This window comes from Pseudopipra pipra, chromosome 12 (genome assembly GCF_036250125.1).
Source record: "Pseudopipra pipra isolate bDixPip1 chromosome 12, bDixPip1.hap1, whole genome shotgun sequence".
In the NCBI taxonomy this organism is placed as follows: domain Eukaryota; kingdom Metazoa; phylum Chordata; class Aves; order Passeriformes; family Pipridae; genus Pseudopipra; species Pseudopipra pipra.
The window spans coordinates 6,782,074-6,804,304 of record NC_087560.1 but is presented as its reverse complement, the minus strand read 5'-3'; the positions used below and the strand labels follow the sequence as shown (position 1 = coordinate 6,804,304).

Genomic DNA, 22,231 nt, shown 5'->3' with positions numbered 1-22,231 from the left:
ATATTTGGAAATGTCTGACTTAAGAAGACTAAACAAAATTGAAGAAAAAGCATGGAAGGAAAATCTTAAGAGACCAATACTGAGGCAGACAGTGGAAGGAGAGGAAGAGGGTTAATGAGTGGTCATGGCTGCTCAAGGTCATACCTTCAGTAGAATGTCAATAAAAATAAGGAATAGGATGTGGAGAAGCTATTTATCTTTCTCTACATCTCACCTCATAGAAACCCCTTAACCTGCACAAAAAGCTGTTCTTTGGCCTCTGCCTGTCTGGTATTTCAGTGCTGGCCTGGAGTATCAACCTAACTTATGCTTAGGAAAAACTTCCAGCATACTCATTTTTGAGAAACAGATTCTTGAAATACGCTGATATTATGTAATTTCCACACTGAAAGAAATTACAGCCACCAGGTTTTTAAACACTATATGGAGGTAAATACCTTCTAATACTCTTATTTGCTCCTGTAACATCCATCCCAATAATAGCATCAGAGGAGTATATTCAGCCCTTGCCCATTGGTTTAGAGGGAACGTTGGGAATAGACACAGCAGTGTTGTTCCTACTGTGCTACACCTCACACAGAATAGCAAATGGCAGAGACAAACAAATGCAGTGATCAGGAGGGTATGAATTTTGTGCCTAGCCTGACATTTTTATAATAGACATACCTGCATCTACTGTAAGTTAATACAACTAAGAGAAACATATCTGAGGGTATTCCAGCCCCAAAAGTCAGAAGATGAAACCTCAGAAATTAATGTAAAATAGTCACACATTTACACTGCAAATGCCTGCTTAGAGACACAAACATGAAGAACAGGAATATATTGAGATATACAGTGACACTTCAAATTCAATTTTTACTGCTATCTAAATGAGTAGAAAAATCTTATTTTAGTTTGGAAAGGGCCTGCAGAGGTCATCTAGTCCACCCCCCCTACTTCAAATATGTCTGAAATAGTTACTCAGGACTGTGTCCAGTCGGGTACTGACCACTTCCACAGCGAGAGCTTCCACAGCCTCCCTGGGCAGCCTGTTTCAGTATTCACTGTCATCATGGTACATTTGTTTTCCTAACAAATAAGCATAACTGCCCTTCTTCCAACTTGGGAACAGCACGAAAAAACACTTCTAGAAAAATGATACACCTTTCCTTCTTCAATAAAATTGGGTACACAACAAACAGATACTTTTGGTGAAGTATTCCAGATTTCTTGACTATTTTCAGCAAGATATGTATTTTGACTTCAATAACACTTTTCTGAATAACATTCTTAGCAGAAAGCTAAAGAATAAGGTAAACTCACATGGCAGAACTTGTTCTTAGAGTAGCTGTCAATGGTTCACTCTCCAAACGTAAGATTTAGTTGTGTGCTGAGATTCCCCAGGAAACTGCATCGAGTCACTGTTTTCCTTTCATTTCATCTGCAAGGTAGAATAGATAATATGTTTATTACATTTGCAGATGACATAAATTTGGGAGGCTTTCATAGAATACAGGGGGCAAAACCAGAATTTAAGACTGTCTTATAAAAGTAGAGTTAAAGGACTGGTTTGACCCAATTTTTGCCTTTTTTTTCCCCCAAAGCCTAAATTATGTGAAATTTAGAGTATTATAGCTTAAGAAATATTTGGATGCACTGGAAATAATCCATCTGCTGGAGGCTTTGGTTTTATTTAAGGAGTTTAATTTGATGCCTAAGAGCTTTCCTAACTGGAATCAAAGGCAGGTCAGTACTGCCTCTGTATGAGGAGAGAGATTTGTATTATTTTTATAGTTCCATCAACTATAATTATAGTCACAGTCCAGCCTCTCTCTGTACTAGATGATATGTAAACACAGCTGAAAAGATCATCTTTGTTCCAAAACATTTACAAACGAACTATATTTTGATAGTCTAGAGTTTTTTAACATCAGAGTCATTCATGTCATAACTATTGACACTTACAAAACAGTGTTAAATAAAACTTTAGCATAAAGAATTATTGCAGTGGGTTCAGGCCAATGGCTTTTTGATATTAATTTTCATTAATACATCTCTTAGATTTTTCTAAGGAATTTTAGCAACTTTACTCTGCAACTGTTTGAAATGTTACTGTTTTCTGGGGCTTTCTGGTTTGAATCTAGAATTTTTACCAGCTTTCTATGTGGAACTTGGGGCACCATTTTGGGGGTGTCCTAAGCTGATGGGGGCACTCAGCTACTGAAAGTCACTCAATGATCTCCCTGACTTCTGGGCTCGTGCTCCCACCCCTCTGGCTTGTGCCAGTGCCTCTCTGACTGAGCAGTCACCTGTATCCACTCTTGGAGTGTTCATTTTTCTAGATGACCTGCACTTGCTTTGGGTTTAGATTAGGTTAAACTGCTCACAAAGTACCCGTGGTGGTTCTTCACTTAAAATTTTATATATTTGGCAAAAACCCAAGCGAGTTCTCTCTCTGAGTTATGTTGCAAAACTTGGAGAATGCTGGGTTAATATTATATTACCTGGTGACTTCTTCAGCAAGACAAACATTTTCGTGGGTATGAATGTGATCATTTTGGTCTACTCTGATCAGAAATTACTTAATTCTTTTTTTTTACTAGCTGAAGAATCAACATTTAATAACTTATTTAAGAAAGTTGAATTTAGCTACTTATCTTCATGAATATTGAAGTTCTTACTTAGATTGCATAACACCATTTAGTCAGGAATCTTTCATGGTTCCTCCAGACATTTGCTTCTAATTAAATCATTTACTGCACAACAGTTTTTGCTTATTTTCCGGTTTCTCCTGTTTCTTTTTCTTTAAATTTCTAGTTAGGGGAAAGAAAAGTGCTGAATAGTTGTTTGCATGTAGTGAGCAGCAGCAGAATCTCAAGAGAAATCCTGTTCCTTCAGGCTGTTCAACTCACTTGTGCAGTCCAAAGGAAAAATGAAAGCATGCAAACTTTTGTTACGTTCATCTGGAGTTAAGTCAAAGTTTGCTTATCCTACATTGCCCTTGGTTACTTGTGTGACTTAGTTTTAGATATTCAAGGGCTTTTGTCCTTGTTTCATTTTACACAGTGAAGAGATTACAGCTGATTTCAATGGCTTACATACAATGCTCAGCAAAGCCTCTGCATAAGGATCTGTTGGCAACCCAACCCCCCAGACCCACTGGGCAAGACAGTCATGGGAAGTATCTTGAAATTCAGAAAAGAAAATTATGCTGTCTTTCAGAGAAGCAGAACAGCTTCTGTAAAGAAACAGACTGTAAAACAAACATCTTCCCCGCCAAAAAAGAAAAGAAAAGACAAAAAAAAGTAAAAAGAAATTTAAATCTGGAAAAACAAACAAAAAAACCAAATCAGGAGGCTCATAGAGAATGGTGCTAACCAAGTTCCTAAGCTGTTTATCAAACCTCAGCAGCCTCTTTGCAAACAATGGCTGTGGCAGAAGCTCATCAAATCTGCATTATTCTTTTAATTTTAGCATTCATTTGTGTACATTAGAAAACATTTCTCCAAGCTTTATTTTGTTCTCAATTTGCTGCTTGATTTTTATTCCCACCATGCTAAAGGGAGAAACTGTTCACACTCTCATCTTGTAGCCATTTCCATTCTACCATAATTTATTCCTGAGAGTTTAGGAAACTGGAAAGGTGCTGGGCTATGCTTTCTGGTATTATTAGTTAGTTTAATACCATGAAAGTTACTGGATTAGAGCAGAAAACAGAGCATTCTACTTTTCCATGAAATATGAAGAACAGATCTTTTCAAACAACAGCCTAAAATACTCTGATAATGGATCTACTTAAACAAGCAGACACCACCACTCCCAGCCATACTGTGGTGAGATACTGATATACTAAGAGAAACTGCAACCTTATTTCTGTGATATTTGTCCATTTTTTCTGTGCTTCTAAGTATCTTCTGGCTTTTTTAACTATTCTTTCAGCATCTCTCTTTTACCTAGTCTGCTCAAACAGTGTTAGATCTGGAAAGATATTTTAAACACAGGAGGATGTGTAGGATGGAATGGGAAGCAATGAGTGTACACTAATTAAAGGCAGTTTGCAGGAAGGAGAAAAGCACTGACTAAAGGCTATAAAAAAACCCTCCTGATAACAGTTAGCTGGAGAACATTAGAGATGTTCATTGTATGTGAAAATCAGAACTTCTGTTCTGCTTTCTGGTTCCAAAGATCTTTGGAACTTTTTTGTAATTCAAGTCATTTGGGGTTTTTCTGTTTGGTTGGGGGTTTTTTTTAATATAAGTAAAACCAAGCAATTTCTGAAACCTTTTCCTCATTCTTTGTGATACAAATAATCAGCACAAATCATAAAAGCTCAGTTTTCTAACTACATTGCTGTGGATGCCCCACTAACTTAAAAAGACAATAGGCATCTACTGATATGTCACTTGTGATGAGAAAGGCTTTCAACCTTGCTGTGAAAAGCAGGGTTAAGGTCCTAGGAAACATTGTGACTGGTTCTTGTAGAGCACTGGGACCACAAATACTTCACATTTTACACTGAACCTCTTACTAGAACAACAGAATTTGCAAAGTTGCTTCATCTAGTAATTATTGGTAGTCCTCAGTAATCAGCTAATAAAACAAAATTACCACCTAGACATAATTTCTGGGAGTCATGTCTGATTAGTTAATGCACAAAGCTTTTCATTCACAGAATCTTGGGCCTGAAATGAATATATTGCCTGTAATACTCAGAATTGCTCCTCTCTTCTAAAAAGTCTGTCATATTGAAGTCCAAGACAATACATGATGTCACTATTTAATACACAAATTCACATCCTTTGTTTTGACCAATATGCATCAGCTTGTGGTAAATTGTATGAGATGTTTGAAAGCCCCATATTTTTCTTTATAAATGTTATTCTCCTCTGACAGTGAAGCTGCACTGCACTGGCTGAGCATCTTGCTCCATGAAGTATTCCATCAGCATTTCCAGACCTCTTTTCCTGGTACATTATTTCCCTGTCCTCAGGCTCCTGGGGGACCCGCAGGTCCAGTGCCAGCCCTGAGGAGCTCTGTGTGTGCAGTCTGGTCCCTGCTGTCTGTGGGTTTTTGTGCTCACCCAGACCAATTACGTGCTCCATAAACCTGCTGCTCCCTGGCAAAGCCTGTTCTGTGCAGGGACACCTGGGACTTGACTTGGTTCTGTTTATTTGCTTTGCCTCTGCCTGCAGTGTCCGTGTGCACGACAAGGGAGTTCAGAGGCAGGTGGCTGCCCCTGCTGAACCCATTTCTTTTCAGGGAAGGCTTCTAGAGATGCTGTGGGATGGGAAAACCCCAAACTCACCATCACAGGCTCTGCCCTGCTCCTGCCCTGGGATCTGTGTGGGGCTGCAGGCTGCCAGGAGATGTGCTGCAGCAGTGGCAGGGATGGTGACAAGGGAAGGCAGGAAGAGCCACTAAAGCAAGGTGGTGTTTCTGTTTCTGCTCTCTGTTCCTATCCAGGGCTCTGTGCTCAGAGCCATGTGGATGCACTGCCCACTTTTCTCTCAGAACAGCACACACTGTCAAAAGTTTGCAGTAATTTACGAAAATTTGCAAAAAAAATTTACCAAAAAGAATAATTTACAAAACTGCTGACAGCAGTTGAACAAAGTATTGTCAATGGATTGGAAGCAAACAATTCTCTAGCTATGAACAGCAAATTAACATAAAAACATTCAAATGTTAATTACTTCAAATTTGGATGATACAGATGTGAATTCTTCAGTTTCTCCTGAACTCTTCACCATATTTGCCTGAATAGACCACTAAACAAACCAACTGTTCCCAATCTAAATATATCTCTGAGTTACAAAAAAAGAAAAGAAAGAAAAAAAAAATCTCACAATGGGTTGGCAGCAGGGAGCCCATTTGTACATGAGCTTCCATAGAAAAAGAAATCTTTCAAAGCTCACTTAGAATTTTAATTACTTGAATAATTTATTTTAAGTGTGTTAACCAATTTATTTTTAATTTATTCAAAATTAAAAGAATTATTCTCCAAAAATAACCAGAAGCAGCCTGAAGTAAATATCTATTCACTGTTACCCTTCGGTCATGCTTGCATTTTCACGCCTGTTTTCTGAAATTGGGATTTGCTTTGCCAGAAGGAAAGGCTGGTAGCCCTGGCTTCAACAACAGCTAACTGGGAAGCACTAAGAGCGTGGCATGAAGCCACACTGCTGCTCATTGGCAGCAAGATAAGAATATGATATGCAGCCAGTTTATCTCTCCAGTATCATCTGGTAGCGATGAGAAGCCACATTTGCGTGGTTTATAATCCTGGCTCTGCATTACTTACGTGGTCCTCATAATGGAGGAGCCTGAGGGGGAGAGGAGCAGTCACCATGTGCAGAGTTGGAGGGCCCACGCACATGTTTAATTATACAGCACTTAGAACTTTTGTTGGCTTGTTTTTCTATGCTCAGTCCCGAGTGTGAGCATATTTCTGGGCTTGACATCCCCTTAATTACTCTCAGTAACTACACAGTTATGTCAGTTTGGTGTTGGAGAGGAATGAAGGAGGCCTTTTACCCACCCTCACCAAAGTACTAAATGCAAGGATGAAGTCAGAAGAAGTAATGAGCACGGGTAAGTCTGGCTGAGCTCAAGCAATTTGAATGAGTATTTTAATGGATTTTGGAGTGCTCACTCCATCTCTGTCCCCACCAGACAGAAATGTTCTTTTCAGAGAGGAGAGTTTGCTCTTTTGTATTGCAGAAAACAGCAGCCTGAAGGACTGTGTAGGTGTTCTGACATTTCAGTCATGACGCTTCTTGCAGTTGTGAAGAAACAGATACACAGTTGGTTTTCATCAATGTGTTCCTCCAGCTAAGCTTTGTTTGTCAGTACCTGTAAATGATTCTTCACAGGCATTAAAGAGAAGAGGGGACTGTATAGATTTTTAGGGAAAACTGAAAATTAAGACCCTGTATAAGAGGACTGGAATTTCCATAATGCTGATTCATCTTCTCTTCTTGAATTATTGAAGTGTCTTATCAATACTTCTGTCAAGAGTTGCAGAGACCTTCAGCAGGATAAGCAGTGTTCTCTATCCTTTTCCAGGCAATTTTTTAATTGCCATGGTGATGTCTGTGCTGTATCCTAGAGTGAGCAGAGACCCCAAGATACCAAGGATGATGGATTATGTTACATATCATGGGAATTTTGGAGCAACTTCTTGCTTAATTTGCCTACACATGGAGATAGGATATAGTATGGTTAGAGGGAACTCTCTGGGGTGAACAATGGCTCTTTGTCCTCTGGCACTGCCTTTAACTATTCCCTGTGGTTGTGTCCCAGTAAGGTGCCTCTGTCTCTGTGGCTCTGATGTTCCCCAAAGGTTTCAGCATGTGAGCTGATGGACAACATGGTCAGGTGTGGAAATTTGTTGCTGTTATTCACAAAAATAGGATAGGTGAATGCCAGCAGCAGAGTGGTGCTGGAGCTCTGTGCTCTGATCACACACAGGGAGAGACAGCTTTGTTCAGCTCCTTGCTCTCCCATAACTTTCTCTTCTTTCCTTGAAGTCACCCATTTTCCTTCCACTTCAGTTTGCTAAACATATAAGCTGTAACAGGATTATCATATGACTTTTAAACCTTCTGAGAAGAAAGGCTTAATAAAAAGTCAAATATGACTTAAAGTTGATTAGCAAGAATAAAACCAGAGTCACATCCTTTGATATCGTGCTGCCCTGGCATTACTGCTACGTTTGAGTGTAACAACCTCTTCTTTCAACTGCTGTGTTTCTCAGCTACCTCTAGGAAAATAAATCAAGTTCAAAGGCTTTGATTCCCTCTGTTTTTAACACTGTCTAAGGAGTGGGGCTATGGGTGCTCTATCATTCACTCTTAGCCTGTGGAATGGTTGGTGGTTCCCAGATGCCAGCACGTGTTCAGAGCTGGGATGCCTGTCTGTGTCAGACTGGCAGTACTAATCAGCACCTAGAGCCAGTATTTAACATTAATTCAGGGTTCACCCCCTGTAGAATACAAAGGAATGAAGAATTATTTGTAAATAAAGCAGCTGAACACAGTAATTACTTTGCATGCTTGTGATAAGTGTGACTGCACTTGAAGCTTTATACTATATTTAACAATTGAACTGAGTGAAACCTACAGTGAGTCGTGGGAATTCACGAGGTAACTTGAAAACTGCAACCTCCCCATCTTGCTCATCAACAAATATTTTTTCACACAAGATGTGCTGAAGTATGTTATTGGTTATGGTCTGCTCTGCTCATTTCATACACCTCATCCCTGCTTGTCTTTGCAAAGATGAATGTTTTCATATCTAAATACAATCTCTTGTTAACAATGATGTACTGGGGGGGAAAAAAAAACAAACAAGAAAAAAGGCTGCTGTTACAATTATGTCCCCATGGTAACAAGAATGGTACCTCATGAGGCTCTTACACATATTTATAATCTCCATTTCTTTTCTCTGAAACTTGGGGAAAATACATCTCCAGCCTCTGGCAGGACAAAGCCCTGGTGCAGTCAGTGGCCAGCACAGTCAGCAAACTTGTCAGAGAGTGTCTGGAACACAAAGACTTTCCCCCATTCTAGGGCTCCTCACCCAGGAGCTCTGCTCAGAGCTCAGCTGGCTCTTTATGCTCTTTCTGCAACAGCTTTTCTTCTGTGTAAGATTTGCCTCTGTCTGGGGAGACCTGGGTATGTTTTGAGCAAACTCTGCCTTTCTTTTAAAGCAAGATAAAGTAACTGAGGAGAAAGCAAATGCTTCTTGTAAGGGTATGTAAGATTAGTTGGTGTGGAGAAACTGCTGCCCTTTTTCAGACTTGCAAAATAAAGCACACATGGCACAAGTGAGAAAAAAAAAAAGGCAAAATAAACAACCCCCCTCAGAATTTCACCTGAATTAAGTCAAGCAAAACAATCAGACTCCTTATCTCATACTCCAAACCCAACATTAACTCAGGTAAAATTCAAATTATATTTTTCTAATTTTTTATTTTAAGAAAAAAATGAGATGTTCAAAATGAGCATCTACTCTTATCCCAGCAGCACAGAATGCTCTAGTAGCATTTTGGCATTTTAACTCTAGAAACCTTTCAACTTCCACAGAACTTTAGCTATAAGCAGAAGCATACTTGTCTGTTGTACTCAGGTTTACTCTTGTTTCTCTCCTTTTTGTGGAGCTGAACAGTGCATGGGACAGAGGAACTCCAGGCTTCAATACCCAGGCACAACACATTCCTGAAAATCCACATTTTTTTAGACTTGCACATAAGTCACTAAGTCTGAATTGTAGCTATGTAAACTCACAGCATACCTTGTATTAAATATGTGCTGGCTCAAGTGTTAAAAGCAGACCAGAACTATAGCCAATAGTTCTAGTCTAGTCTAATTTGCTGAAAACAATGTGCTTGTAGGTTAGAAGGAAGATTTACAAAGTAATTTTACAAAAAAAACCTCTCAAACCATTTGTTGATTTTCTACTCATATATTCACATTTATAATAATTTAATTAAAAAACTCCAAAGGATAATAAGTAGTCTGAAAAATTTCACATGTTCCTGATGGAAGGGACATGTTTGCAAACTGTCAAGACAGGAAAATGTTCAACAAGCACTAAGGATCATATGCCATAAAGTAACAAACAAAATGACATTACATGTATATATGTAGGCCAGCCTGGATGGGTGCATTTGAAAGGAAAATGTTTTAAGTAGATATTGCTTTGAAATAAAGCTTGCATAGAATGAACTTTAAATATTAACATGCTGATTGAGGAAACATTTGTGAAGATAGGTCATATTTTGAAGGTGAGAAGCTGCACAGAATTGAAGTGACAGCAAGGAGAGCACTCTGCTAAGGGGAGGTTACTTGAGCTGGAATGTTTGGTTGATCCAGCACTATTTCTAGTAAGTGTGGCCCACTCCTAATTTATACAAAAGATAGTTCTAGTAAATATGGCCAGGCAGAGGAGCTACTGAATGTAGGACACGGCTCTAAAACAAAATAATAAATAAATAGAATGAGAGTTCAGAGTCAGACCTTAATCCTGCCAGTCCCATGCAGGAAACTCCACTGGATTAACAATGACCCTCTCCTACAAGTATTTTAAATTTTTTTATAAAATTGAGCCAACACATCCAACAGTCCTTAACCCTAACACTTTGGATTCAACTCTTTCACAAATACTCTTCAGCTACTCTTCCCCTGCTGGAGAGAACTGGAAAGAAAAGATAAACCTTGTGGGTTGAAATAAGAACAACTGAATAAGTGAAACCAGCCCAAACCAGGAAAATGCTAAAGATTTAGAGGACTTTAACTTTACTCACTGCATCACAAATGAAAGAAGGGACTGGGGGAGAGTGAGGAGGGGGTGTCCCTACAGGGAAACGTTGTTTCCCACCTATAAGTCTAAATATCTCAATTAGTCCCAGAATAGCCATTTATTGCCTTGTTCCTCATTACAGTCCAAAGTCAGCTTTCTTAAAAACTTAAAGTGGATAAAGGTAGCAATCTGAGCAGTTCTCTATTTCAGGGACCTTCAAGCACGCAGAGTATCAAGAGCCATTCCCATGCCATCCATCACAAATCTAATAAACCTAAAAGCTTAATAGAAAAGAAGTTTTCAAATTTCACTTGAATTAAGTACTCACGTTTTGGTTGGCCTTTAGAGTTTAATTCTTTGATTAAAAAAAAAAGCTAGAAGAAATTAAAGATTAAGAAGCACACAAAGTAAGGAGGATATTTTCTGGCTGGATTTTAGAGATTTAACTGCAAAACTCAGCTTAATGCTACAGGAGATATTTAACTAAATCCTGAGCACAGCTGCAGTGCTTCATCCCTAAAGACTTGAAGGAGCCAGTCTGAGTTAGCAGGTGAGAAGAGTCAGGCAGGTATCATCCAAGCTGTGAAGGTGCCTCGAGGCTGAATTTGGCTTTGAAGTGGAATGTGGAAAAGAAGGTGATGTCCTAAACACCTTCAGCTTTCACTGACGTCACTGCATCGGAGCTGAGTATAAAATAATGAAGAGCAACTTTCAGGAGCTGCTCAGCACCAACAGAATCAGGGCAAATGAGCAGCTGATGTAAGGCTGGTCTAAAGCAAGGCCAAGTCATGCAGGATTGGTGCACCATTGGTTGGGCAGTGAAGTGATGCATCATCTTAAACTCCCTTTGAACAACAGTTTGCAACAGCTGCTGTAATTTTGAAGGAGTGTTGCTTCCCAGGAGTGGGCTGTACCACTACAAGATTAAGTCATAGATGCCAGAGCTCTCCTTTCATACAAAAATGTCACCAATATGGCAAATGTCACCAAATAGAAATGTGTGTTCAAGTCTGAAGTGATCTCAAAAATGCAGTGAAACAGTGAAAATTTTTATTTTCCACTTCTGACATTTTATTGAATCATTTTCTGGTTTTTGCACCTATTTTCAAGAAATCAGAAACATTCCATGGTCTGTTCCTGCTGTTGAATCTCACATGCTGGATCATGGAATATTATTAATATTATTTATACACTGGTAATGCCTGTTTATACAGCATTTTCTGCATAATTGGAAATGTGTGCTGTAAGCTGAGTCAAAACCATTTTCCTGTGATAAAAAGGTCTCTTGCTGACTACTGCAGAAGTGAGGGGAAATTACAGTAACCTATTCCTTTCATGGTGAAAGGGAAGTCAGGTGGGGAAGAGATATCAGGAGTTCAGATTTCTTTCATTTCACTAATCCTGTACACTGCCTTTTTCTTCATCCTGACGTTGCTTGAGAAACCTGTTTCACATTGACAACCCGTGGTGTAGCTTTTCTGTGCAGCCTCCCCCAAAATTCTTGACTCCATTCAAATTTGCATTTTAATTTATCCTGCCTTTTAGCAATGTGGGTGATGCTTAGGCTTTGGGAGTAATGACTGCAAACCCACGGTGGGGCCGCCCGACTCTGAACCCTCTACTGTGTTCTTCAGAATCAAGACTTACTGGTGCTACAGCTCCCACCTCTGGATGATCAGAGTGGTCCTCAGCAAGCAGCTGCATCTTCATTTCAGTGTCCTTGCAGAAGCTCCAGGCTGGTTTTTTTAAGTAACTGATTTTTATCCTCACCCCTGAGACAGCAAAATTCAATGTTGCCTGCACCACTAAGAAGCCTTGAGCCACCTTTAACAGAAAGGTTTAGCTTTGACCTTGGCATGTGAGGAGGGGAGAAGGGCAGTAGACCCCCGTGTAGCCTTAGTGTTATGAAGATTAAGAGGCCACTATGGGGCTTTCAGGCAGGATGCAGGTGGGTGAAGCTGGACCACAGCCTGCTCTGGCCTCCTGGAGGTTGGCACCAGGACGATGGGCAGGAATGCACAAGTCCAGCCCTTTCTCTGCTCTCTGTAAGTTTTGAGGATCTCACATTCATCTTGCCATTATGGCTGCCTGAAGTGTGGACACAGCATCAATCTTTTGTCACCTGGCCATTTTATGAGTGCTTAACCCACCCTCCAGCCCACCCTCTCAGCACTAATCCTATAAGAATTCAGGCTTTTTCACTTGATACAGTTTAGTGAGCTCAGTAAATGACCCTAAAAATGAACAGGAAGAAAACCCCAAGCTAGGTGAAGCAGCAACTAAACATAACAGGGTTTTAAATGATGGGGGAGAAAATGTCATTAGGCACAGGTAATTTGGCTTTGTGAACCAAATGATGTTGGGAATGTTTAATGAGCAAGTGCTGAGACAATAAGAGCTAATGAACTGACTAACCTGCTGCTTTCAGTAGGATGACATTCAAGCAAATAAAAGTGAAAATCTGTAATGGGAGTGTCTTACATGTCTCTCACTGGCTGCCAGGCTATTTTTAACTTCAGACTACAATTATTAGCTTCAGGAACTCAGCATTATGCTGTAACAGGTGATACCTTAAAATGTTTTTACAAAGCCTTTTATTAAGGTTCAAAGTAATTGAAGCTGAGTTCAAAGAGCCGTTACTTTTTCTGTAATTTAGGTGAGATTCAACCGTGTTAAAATAAAGAATCTGGATTTGAAGTGCAAGAATTACAGCTAATAGACTTCAGTCACCTCATGCAAGTTTTCTGGGAAGCACGTGTCTCTTGCCAGGTTGTGCACATCACTGCCTGCCAGTCTGTTGGCATGCAGGCTTATTTTACTTCTTTCTCCCCTTTCTTTTTCCTGCATAACTTTTCTGGTGTGGATACTACATGTGCTGACATCCTTTTGAAAGCCAACAGTTAACATTCCTTACTTAGGGCTTGTGTTCACTACACAAGTTCTGTTTGAGCCAGTGCTCTCAGGATAGCTTCTCCTGGGTAGGTTTGAGGGAAAGATCACACTTCAGAGTAACTCCTGGCTTTCAGAACGTGTCTGCAGGGTCTCCTGCAGGCAAACCCATGGTAACTCTGCCGGTGTCCAGCTGCCTGGCAGTGGCAGCTGAATCATTCTGCCAGCAGCACAGCTGGTTTAAAAGTCTGCTGTCGCCCTCAGCTGTGCTGGTTTGACTGCTCAGGGATGGCTCTGGTTCTGTGATGTGCGCTGGCTGATAGTGGAGCTCCCTCCTGGTACTCCTAAAATAGCCCCTGTGCCTGTGCTGTGGGCTCAGGGCTGACAGATCTCCCCATGGCCTATCAGTAGTTGAAGCATCAGCAACACTCCTGCTTTAGTACAATTTTTTCCTGCTACTGAAAAGAGACTTTCTGAAACATCACTAATTTAAAGCTGGGGCCATTCGTGTGTAGAAAGAGATCACACTGGGAATAAAATGTGAGTTTAACTCACATGCAGGAGGACGTGCCATTCAGCTAATAACCCTGAAACAAGCTTCCCACAACATAATGGGTTCTGAATCGCTCTGCACTCCTGAGTAACCAGTTATGCAAAGCAACACAACTACTGTCTGCTGTGCAGAGGAGCCACCCAGCAGTGCTGCTCTTGGCTTTGCTCAGATGCAATACCTGAGATATTGTTATAGGAACCTGTCAGGTTCATCTGGGCCAGCACACAGAGCTTTGAGAAAATGCTGTCAAACTTTGGATGTTAAGTAACCATTGGTGGTATTTACCTCTGATTAAAATTGGCTGTGATGAATAGAAACATTTTACATGTCCTCAGTGTGCAACACTTCTTGATAGACTTTAATTCACGGTGATATGAACGATCTCTTAAGGATTGCTCTTTAGTCATGAATCAAAAACCCCCATGCAAACTAGTTTTGTTGTGCTCTAGTGCCATAAGCAGGTTGTTGCTGAGGGAGGCTCCAAATGAATGTTTATATGGTAGAGAATAACAGCTACTATTGCAAATTAATTACTGCTTTGCCTGACATCTTCAGCAATGCCCTCAGCATGAAAATTCAGTGCAGTTTAATAATGGATTTCTGAAACTAAATTGTTAGACCTGTTTCCCTAGGATGCCATTTAAATGAGATTCTCACTTGAGGTTCGTGGAGGTGATGAAGCAGAAAATATAGAGGAAAGGTGCTAAACCACTAGCTATGGTCTGTACTTATTTATATTTTTTATTTTACTTTTCATTTTAAAGCAAGATAAGAGTGTGCATTTGAGGGCAGATTTTATTCATGCACATTACTGATCTTTATCTAAAATATTTCTATTTGTTTGTATATTGTATATTTAGTTGTGATTATACACAACCTAGCAACCCTGCCATATATTTACTGATGCTGCTTCTCAAAAGGCTTCCTTTTCTTTAAAAATGCCATTATCCCTTGCAGAGTACTTGATTTTACATGCTGTGTAACTTTCTACTATTGTGCTGATCTAAAATGGCTTCAATTAAAGGCCTCTCAGGATCTCTCTTCAGTTATAAATTCACAAAAGCAACAGCGAAAGAGTAAAAAATATTGACTGTTAGTAAATTGTATTAACAAAAAAAGAGCTGGTTTTATGGTACAAAATGCAATTAAATATTTTTTAGCCATCTTTGGGCATTTAGGAACAACATTTAAGCTCAAGAGTGACAGATTTAAGTTCAGAGGTCTAGACATACGAACAGCTCTGGCAGCTGCTGCTGCACATGGGACTGAACTTCCTAAGACACTTAGAGTGTAAATGGAGCTTTGACTGGTGTTACAGGGACTGTGTGTTCAGACTGGAGAATGTGTAACACTGACTGTATATGGGATATTCCATCAGCTTCACACAACCCAGGTGGATACTGAGATGGTGCCTCCACAGGAAAAGGTCACCAATGTTTTCCTGCGTCTGAGAAGTGAATAATTAAACTCTTTAATTACCTTCAGCATTAAGATGCCAATTGTGTCACCTGAGCTTACATCAAATAGTCACAAGAGGCAAGGGGAAAGGCCTTCAAACTGGAACTGTTCCAGGCAGAAGAATAATATTCTGCCCTGACAAGAGTTTTCTGGTAAAGCTGATACAACACTTTTTGTACAGTTCCACTGGGATCAGTGGTGCTACTGGCCTGCTAAGAACCTGCTCAGTGTGGCCCCAACACATCATCTGAGCTTAGTCACACTTTGTTTGTTCATTGCTTTTTCTGCTACCTGCAGATGTCTGGTCTATGAGGTTAATTAGTGAGAGGGCTGCTCCTCTCATAGAGGTGAAACAGGCACCTCCCACTGTGATCTGCCTTGCCTTTGGAGATTCCTTATGGAAGAGGGAGCCCCAGGGAAGAGTCTGGCAGAAGGACACCCTCAGGAAACACTTTGACTGACAGTGCTAATATGAAATAACATTAAAACATCATTACCTGTGAAATAACATTAAAACATCATTGGCTGTGAAAACTTCTGTTGCATTAAGTGAGAGGCAGTGATTCTCTTTGCTTTGAAAGGTACCTTAGCACAACTGGCTATTTTATAACAGTCAAATATATTTACTGGTATTGTTTTATCTGTATGGTACTAAGCTGTGGTTGGTTTTATTTTTCTTCTTCCTCTCCTTCTTCTTCCACCCAGGATGAAAAGAATCAAGTATTAACAACAAATATCTGGCTACAAATGGTAAGTTTTGAAACAAGTTTTTCCCCCTTTGATATTTGAGTTTAGTCTGGTAAGAGGTTTGAATTTTAGAAAACTCTCAGGCTTTTGTTCTATATCTTGCTGCACAGTGGACAATGGCAAACTATAAGGCTGAGCTTTAGGTCTAGATGTTTCTGAGAACTTTAAAGAATTTGAGTCACTACATCTAAATAAGTTATGAACTCACTGTAGTTGATTCAGTCACACTAAAGTCTTCCTTGTCATAGGGTAATGGTGACCTGAGAGTCCCAGGCTGAGCAACTGCAGGTGCAAGTGCCTTTCACTCACTTCAACAAAGCCATTATGTTGTGGTAAATCACCTGATGGTGACAGAGAACATGCAAGAACTGCATTTCATCTGCAGTAGCTGTTCTGACCAGCACTCTGACAATTGTCAGCTGACTCTTCTGATATGGGGAAAAATGGTTCCAAAGAGGTTCATTATCCCTGAGAGCTGCTGCCACTGTCCTGATGAGTGTCCCTGCCATCCCACTTGCTCAGTTGACTGTCTCCTTGAGAAACTGCCAGAGGAACTGGAACATCAGTTTCTTAATGTCCAGCTGGGAATAGTATAATTTTTCCTGGTTTCCCAACTTGTTTTGCGCACATAGGGTGGTCATTTTTTGAACAGTAGCTTTATTTTACCTTTTTGTTGCAATTCTTAGTTGCCATAAATTGTCACAGAATTTGATATGCTCTCTTACTACTTACCCCTATCTACTGCTACCACTGGATGCCCCAGCTGAGAACTTTGTCCACATTAACTCATGGCATTGCTGGACAGGAGTTAATTTTCACTCACTTGTTAATAAATGGAACAAATAATAGGCTGTTCAAGAATTTTGTGAGGGCATTTTGAAATTCTTTTCTCTGAAAGGTTAAATTATCCCTTAGACTTAACAAGATGCTTCTTAACTTTCTGACTCCATTTCTGCCATGACTTTGTGCTCTACAGACACAGGGTGATACGGGGAGCTTTCTCCATCTGTGGCAGCCAGGATGAGAATTTGCCATTAGTTAAATCCCTGACACTGGGTGAAGTAAAGGTTTACAGAAGGTTTTTATTACTCCAGGCAATCTCTCTGCTTCTGCAAAAACTTTACACCTTTCAGTTTCTTTAACCAGCTCAATCAGTTTAAGTGTATTATTCTTTCTTTTATTGTAACATTTTATATAGGGCACCTGTCTTGCACTGTGCTAGGCCTTAGGAAACAAATGAGTGATATATATGTGTATCACTGGTGACCCTATAAAGGGTAGCATGGCTATTCCATTTATTCACAAAGAAAATCTGACATGGAAGAAGGATTCAACTCGTGTTTTTTTTACAGGCCTGTTGTACAGTAAGATTAAAACTGTCAAATATAATATGTTTTTGGCTTTGAGCTACAATAACTATAGTTGCTATGATTTCTTACCAGGAAAACAGACAACAATTCATACTCAAAAAGCTATCATTTCTTTTCCTTCTCTTTTATCCCATAGCATCCTTATCCTTTCTGAGATTGGTTTTTTCCCCCCAAGGAAATTCTTGATTATTTTATACATCCTCCATTTCTTTTGATTTATTCACCTTAGCACGTACTGGATATGGAACGTGTTAAGACTGCAATGAGCAGACCATCTGGTTACTGCAAAAAATGTAGCCACTGTTCTTGGCCTATGCACATATTAAAAAAAAGTGTTTGCTTATGAACTGTCTATTAACGGGGTACTAGACAGATTCAAAGCATGCTTAAGGTAAATGTATGTCATTTTACTGTTCTCTGAAATAAATAAAAATGTAAAAGCGCGCTTAAAATTTATGAAAAAAAAATGAGAAGTAGTAACTGTGTGAATTAGAAAAGCAATTCAACCCCAAACTGGCACCTGAGACAGCATGAACAGTAAAACACAAGCACCCCAGATTTTGTATGGGCTGTTTTGTGCCCTGCAGTGGGAATTGAAAATGGGGTTTTTATGTGTTCCATTGAGCTGCTCATGGCCTAATTCACCCTTCGAAAACATTTCACTGCCTGAAGCTAAACAGAACCAAGAGAACACCTATTGTTTTAGTCTATCCAGTCCCTAGAGAACTACAGTGAAGCAGTGGGTGAGATGACTTAACCTACTTTTTGTGTGTCTGGCTTAGTACTGGACAGATCATTATCTCCAGTGGAATGTGTCTGAGTACCCGGGAGTGAAGAACGTCCGTTTCCCAGATGGACTGATTTGGAAGCCTGATATTCTTCTCTATAACAGGTAGACACACTTTTTTTTCCATTTCTTTACATGGGGAAGGAGAGAAGATCATATAGAATCATGGCATCACAGAATAGCCCAGGTTGGAAGGAACCCTGAAAGTTCAGCTGCTCCAACCTTTCATGGAAAAGGGAGTCTAGGTGAGGTTATGTAGCACCCTGTCCAGTCACAGAGATAAGGCAAGGTAAATGACATAATCATCCCAGCAAAATGGCTAAGTTTTTACATACTTTTCCAAAACTTGCCTGGTTTTTGGAATACTGGAAAATTACCAGTCTCCTGTTTACATAACAGAAGGTCATATCTGCAAATACTTCATAAATAACAACATCATCCCCACCACCAACTATAGTTGGTTGGCTTTTGTGAGATGGTAAGAAAAGCAGATTTTCTGGCTGTGTTTAATAGTACAAGTAGTGATAATTTTTCTGAAACTGTTTGGTCTAAAAGTTTACTGGTGAATTCAAATCTGACATTTGCATGCTTGTCTAGTTTTAGTTTGGGTTTCACTATAGACAGGACAGGTAAAGCCAATAAGGACCTTTGCATTTTTCCATGTCCAGTTGGGATGTCACTTCTTTCTTCCAGCTATAAAAATAGCTGTGAGATTTGCTGCTGTCCTCTTCAAACTGTTCTGAGTTGGGCCTATTTCAGGGACACACAGATTGCCATCAATCCACTGCAGAACCTTTGGCTGACATTGAGAGGTTCTTTGGCTGCACCATTACATGGCAGTTCCCATTGTGGAATTTATTTAGTTTAACAAGATAAAGCACTGAGAGCTGCCTGCTTGTCAATAATGTGCCTTTTTCTGCCATTGTTGGGGCTCGTGTGCTGTTCCCCAGGAACTGGGAAGAACTTCCATCTGCTCTGTACATGTTGCACTGGCTCTGCTGTGGCAGCCAGGGCACGCTGGGGGGTTTTTGCCTATGCAGGTGACATGAACCTTTTGTCTTCCTGAGGGCTTTTTTTCCTCTGTCTCTCTGCCATGTGTCCACTAAGAACACCCCGTGCTGTGGGTTATCAACCTGACTCCCCCTTCCCACCTCAGGAGCTGCTTTTTGTTGCAACAAGACTTAGAGAACAGCTGCACCCAGCGTGTCAGCTGCAGTTGTGCTCCCTTTTGGTGACCACCTTTGTGAGCAATGTCACTGTCACAGGTGTTGGTGAGTTGTAAGAGTGGGATAACAGCTCCCAGTGGCAGCATTTGTCATTCCCTTGGGGACTTCTCTCCAGGGCCTGCATTCCCGCTGTGCTCTTGGCAGTGCTTCTCCTGGAGGTACAACTGACACTAAAGGATTTGGGGTGATCTCCAGTAGAGTTCACCATCCTTGGGGTAACTGCCTGGCTGATTTACTCCTTGCTTCTGGTTTAAGCATGGCAATGAGTGCTTCAGTTGTCCATAAACCAGCCTAAAAAAACCTTTCAAAAATTCTGTGCACAAAATGGAGCAGCCTGATACCCAGGACAGGTGGGTTTTAGCAACATTAATCTTGTTTAACGTATCTTTCAATGCAAATTTGTTTTCTTGAGCAGTTTTCCCTAGCTAACTTGATTCCATCCATGGCAGTGTTCCTGGGAGAATCTGACAAATCACACCTTCATTTCCATTCTCCTGCTGAATAACACTCTGTGTATGCCATAAAATTGGTACTCTACAACAGCAGTTTAGAGGTTCCCAAAAGACTGAGTATGACAATATTCTTCCTCACATAAATCACAGACCTGAGGGAGACATTCAGTGTGTCTAAGAATTTAGGCTACAATATTTAAGTAAGTATATCCAAAATGAAAGGGTAGTATTTTAGAAATTAGTAATATTGATATATACATACTACCTGTAGCTGAAGTGCTTTATAGAATGAGAAGGGTGACAATAACCTGAAAAACTGAAACCACAATTTTTCTGTTAATATAGGTTTTCAAATCCTTGGATTGTTAACTATGGCACAGTCATGAATTAATTATTCTACAGTGTTTCTATTTCAAACTCATATTTAATCCAAAATTCTTATTCAGAGTTTAGCCAGAGAGCAAAGCTATTTAAAACAAATTCTTATTCCTGTATGAAATTACATTGGGAATATTACAATGCTGTCGTATAGTGACATGCCATTTTGAGATAGATGCTTTCAATTGCTATATGCTTCACTAGGGACATGCATCTGCAGTTACAAAGAAATTAATGAACTATAAATTCACTTTCCATTTTAATGAATGCATGTTTCACTATGTCTTGAATCCTTACACATCTTGCTGCAGCCCAGGACAGAGAAATTGTGGCAGCTGTATTAAATTTTACAACCAATCTATTGTGAAGAGAGCAGGGCCAGTTAATCTGTAATTTTTTTGAGGGAAGAAAATCTTGGCCTGTGTACAAATTCCAGGATTGACTGTGCTAATGTCATGTATAGCTTTCTTCTGCTTTTTACTAGGCTTATTAAAAGTGCTCATTTCTGGTAGAATTATTTTCCAAATGGCCACATAGTGTTTGGTACTTCATGGAATAACAAGAATTGTGGTAGTTACGTCTCGTTTTAAGTTTCATTTTTCCAGTTTTATAAACCTGAGATTCTCCAGATAGGTCCCAGTGGGATTCTATCTGCTAGGTACAGCTTTGCCATCTCACTGTGCTGCAATCAATATCTGCTTTCAAGTCATTATACCCTGAAGAAGAAGTGTAGCAGAAATAGTTTTCTGTCATCACATTTCAGTCCAAAGTCTCATCAAGCACAGGCTCAGTCACTTGGTGCATTCCCAGTTGAAGCAGTGCACTTCATAAAACAATCAGAAACATGACTTAGAAAAACACATATCCCCCCTTTTCAGAAAAAAGAATTTCATCTTTGAATCTGAGTACCACTGGATATTCTTTTAAGAATGTGTCTTATGAAAGGCAAAGTCATGTGGCAATGAAAATTGAGTTGCTTCATCACTTGTGTTCTTTCAAAAATGATATTTTTGCCAGTTACCAGAAACAGCAGCAAGGTCTTAGAAGCAACCCCCCGGTGCTTAACTGCCCTCTGCTCCAGAGGAACAGAAGGGAATCTAGTCTAGGAGTCATTACCTTCTGCTTTACAAGGAATTTGTATGGCATGGAGGTTTTTACATCCTGAATTTGGCTGTTTGAGTTCCATCATGTAGCCCTTATTAATTTCAAATCAAAGCAATTACTTGTCTAATATAGAACCTTGCTGGAGGACTTACAGTCTGGTTTCCTGAGGAAATGAGTCTTCAGCACATGTGTGGGTGCACACCTGTGTCAGTGGATGTGTTTCTGTATGATCTTGGTACCCCCTTCCCCAGTATCCCCTGACTCCATTTCCACCAGATTTGGCAGTGCCACGAGTAGAGATCTTTGCAGTACCAGTTTCTTACAAATATCACAAAAGCAAGCAGCCAAAATGTGGAAGGAAAACAATTAGAGTTCCAACTGGAAGAGAAATTGCACCACAAAGCCAGAGAATGCAGCCGTGAGCTGTGGAGCTGAAGGAGTGGCTCACGCTGGTTCAGCTGCCTCAGAGCTGAACTGCCTTTGCCCCTCGAAGTGCTAGAATCCAGTCAGGATACAGTCACAATATTTACGCTTTTCTGCTTGCCTTTAAAGTTCAAATTAAACAGTTGCAAATATTTTCAGCACTTGCGAGCCTTCTGCTCACCACAGGAAAAAGTGCAACTCCGTATAGGCAATTATGGATTTAGCTTTTTCTTGTCTGCATATTTCAAAGACCAGTCCAGATATTTTTTTAAATCTAATTTCTTCAAATACATGAGAGGAAAATAAAATGCAAATTAAAAATCTCTAAAATAACAATTGCTTTATTTTAGCTCCTGAGATATAAAATTTGCATCATACTAGATTAAATATTAAAGTCCTCTTTTTAAAAAAGAATATTTCAATAAGGGTCTTCCCTTGCTGGGAAAACACCCCACCTTTTAAGATACTTTATTTTCTGCTAGAATGACGAATATCTCTCTTTATCCCCATCTTAGATTTTTGCTGTATTTTTCTGATAATGTCTTAAAAGGTGATTAGAA

The 22,231-nt window shown here is 39.9% G+C and overlaps 2 protein-coding genes across 2 annotated transcripts in view; one reads left to right on the top strand and one right to left on the bottom strand.

Annotated features, from left to right (window-relative positions):
- The window catches only part of MYO1E (myosin IE), a 124,442-nt gene extending 123,039 nt beyond the window's left edge, over positions 1-1,403 (bottom strand). Inside the window, exon 1 of the mRNA XM_064668196.1 lies at positions 1,306-1,403. The gene's annotated coding sequence lies outside the window, so the exon portion shown is untranslated. The remainder of the gene's footprint in view (positions 1-1,305) is intronic.
- Positions 1-22,231, top strand: part of CHRNA7 (cholinergic receptor nicotinic alpha 7 subunit) — a 40,407-nt gene that overhangs the window by 6,481 nt on the left and 11,695 nt on the right. Inside the window, exons 3-4 of the mRNA XM_064668242.1 lie at positions 15,890-15,934; positions 18,084-18,193. Of these exons, the coding sequence (XP_064524312.1) occupies positions 15,890-15,934; positions 18,084-18,193 (155 nt within the window). The remainder of the gene's footprint in view (positions 1-15,889; positions 15,935-18,083; positions 18,194-22,231) is intronic.